The following is a 2,093-nucleotide window of genomic DNA, read 5'->3' on the forward strand; positions in this document are numbered from 1 at the left end:
TCCGCGCGCCTTCGTTCGACCGGAACCAGCAATCAGCTGGCAAGCAGCAGCGCGAGAGAAACGCATACTCGGGCAGCATAATTTCGCTGGCGAATCTTCGCGGCGAAGTTGACACGCCGCCTGCACACCACACCCGGGTGCTGGTGGCCGGGCCGTTAGGCGTGGGGAGTAATTGAATTAATCTGCCTGCATCGTGGGCAGCGCTGCTGCTGCCTCCCGTACCTCTCACACACTCATATGCCGCTGGCCGGTTTCGGGGCCCGCGCATCGCATAGCGTGTAGGAGTCGGACCGTGTGGAGCGATTGATTGGAGAAACGGAGCGCGGGTCCGAGGCACAGGAACCTCTCGGCATCGGAGGCGTTGCACGCAGCCGTGGAGTCCGTTGGCCCAATGCGGGGGAGCAGCAGCTCCCCCCACCCCTCCCTTCGCTCGTTATGTTGTGCTCCGATTTTCCCTTGGGCCGCGCGGTCGGTAAGCAAATTGAACGGAATGGAATTCGCTGCAAGTGCAAGTGCACTGCCCACCGGACAGCAAGGTGGGTGAAAAACGGGAGATGGACACATGGAAAATTCGTCGTCGGCCAGCGGCAGCGCGGTGGGAGCAGTAAGCAGAGCATTGAGGCGCGTTTAAAAGCTGGTCCTAATCGGCGTGTTTGAGCAGTCGCAGTTTGCTTATCGGCGGTGTAGCATCCAGTCAGTGTTCGCCCAGCGGGTTCCACCGAGAGTGTTCTTTTCACGTCCTTTCCGGCCGAGAGATCTGGGAAGACGAGCCAGCCAGACGATGTGTAACCGAACGCTGATCGCGGAGCTCCTGCTTGTGGTGGCCCTGGGAACCGCCAGCTTTGCGGCGGCCACCGCCGGGGGTTGCTCGTGGCGCGCCAGCAGCAGCTGGTTCGGTGGCGAGATCTGCGTCCTGCAGAAGGTCTACGATGACTGTCACGAGACCAGCGACTTCAGCGAGTGCCTCAAGCAGCGCGCCCTGACCACCATCTCTAGGGCGATCGACCTGGTAAGACGGGACTCTGACCGGGGAATCGGGGATCCGGCATTGATCGCCTTCGCTTCCCATTCCAGGACTCGATCCAGCTGGTCGATGGAGTGTCGCTGGTTAAGCAGCGGACCAGCGGGTCCACCGGTGAGCAGGGGGCGGACAACGGGCCCATCGCCGGCCTGTCGGATGCCCGCTCGCTGGAGGGACTCAGCGGCACGGACCAGTCGCTGCTGCGGAAGATCGACCAGTTCCTCAAGAGCCACACCATCAGCTTCGATCTGTCCGAAGCGCGCGGAAGTGGCAACAAGAAGAACGGCAGCCGCTACGTGATCGCGGCCCTGCTGACCGCCATGGGCATTGCCGGGCCGATCGGTCTGAAGACGCTCGGTGCGATCGCGTTCAAGGCGCTGGTGATCAGCAAGGTGGCCCTCACGATCGCCAGTATTATGGCGCTCAAGAAGATCTTCAAGGCGGACCACCACGAGGAGACCAGCTTCCAGGTGCACACCGGCCACGACAACCGCCGGGCCACGTACTTCGTGCGCCCCGTCCGCGGCAACGACCCGTACCGGTACTACTACGAGCAGCCGGCCGTCTAATCGGGCCAACACTCTTGGAGACCAAGAACACCCGTACCCGTATCCCCACCCGGAAGGAAGCGATCGAAATCAGTCACACCCCGGACGTGGGATAGAGGACCCCGCTGCCCGCTGAACACGTTACCCGCCAGAACCGGGGTGGGTCACCGGCTGCACCGGTTGCCATAACGGAGCAACGCACCCAATCCCGCCCGCCAGAAGGTCTTAATTTATTTTTCGATCGATCGTATATTTATCGTGTATTTATTGAACGCAGCCAAGCCAAGGCTCCAGTGTGGTGAGAAGAAAAGGAAAACGAACAAAAAACAACTGAACTGAAAAAAGAACTTTCCCCCCCAAAAAGGTACCCTTTTTATTGTGGTAAAGCTTGTAAAGTACCCGCGGGACAACGTGAAGGACCCGTAAACTGCCCGTCCAATAAACAATTATGCCGTCCGTATAGCTCTGCTGCTGGTTGGTCGTGTTTTGCGTCCTTTTGCAGGATTTTACTTTTGTTTGGTTTG

The 2,093-nt window shown here is 59.7% G+C and overlaps 1 protein-coding gene across 1 annotated transcript; it reads left to right on the forward strand.

Annotated features, from left to right (window-relative positions):
• Positions 1-781: 781 nt before the first annotated feature.
• Positions 782-1,590, forward strand: LOC128268332 (uncharacterized). The gene is made up of 2 exons (XM_053005390.1): positions 782-1,009; positions 1,075-1,590. Exons 1-2 carry the CDS (start codon positions 782-784, stop codon positions 1,588-1,590), a joined length of 744 nt encoding a protein of 247 aa, XP_052861350.1.
• Positions 1,591-2,093: the final 503 nt, after the last annotated feature.

The sequence above is a fragment of the Anopheles cruzii genome, chromosome 2, assembly GCF_943734635.1.
Source record: "Anopheles cruzii chromosome 2, idAnoCruzAS_RS32_06, whole genome shotgun sequence".
Taxonomy (NCBI): Eukaryota; Metazoa; Arthropoda; class Insecta; order Diptera; family Culicidae; genus Anopheles; species Anopheles cruzii.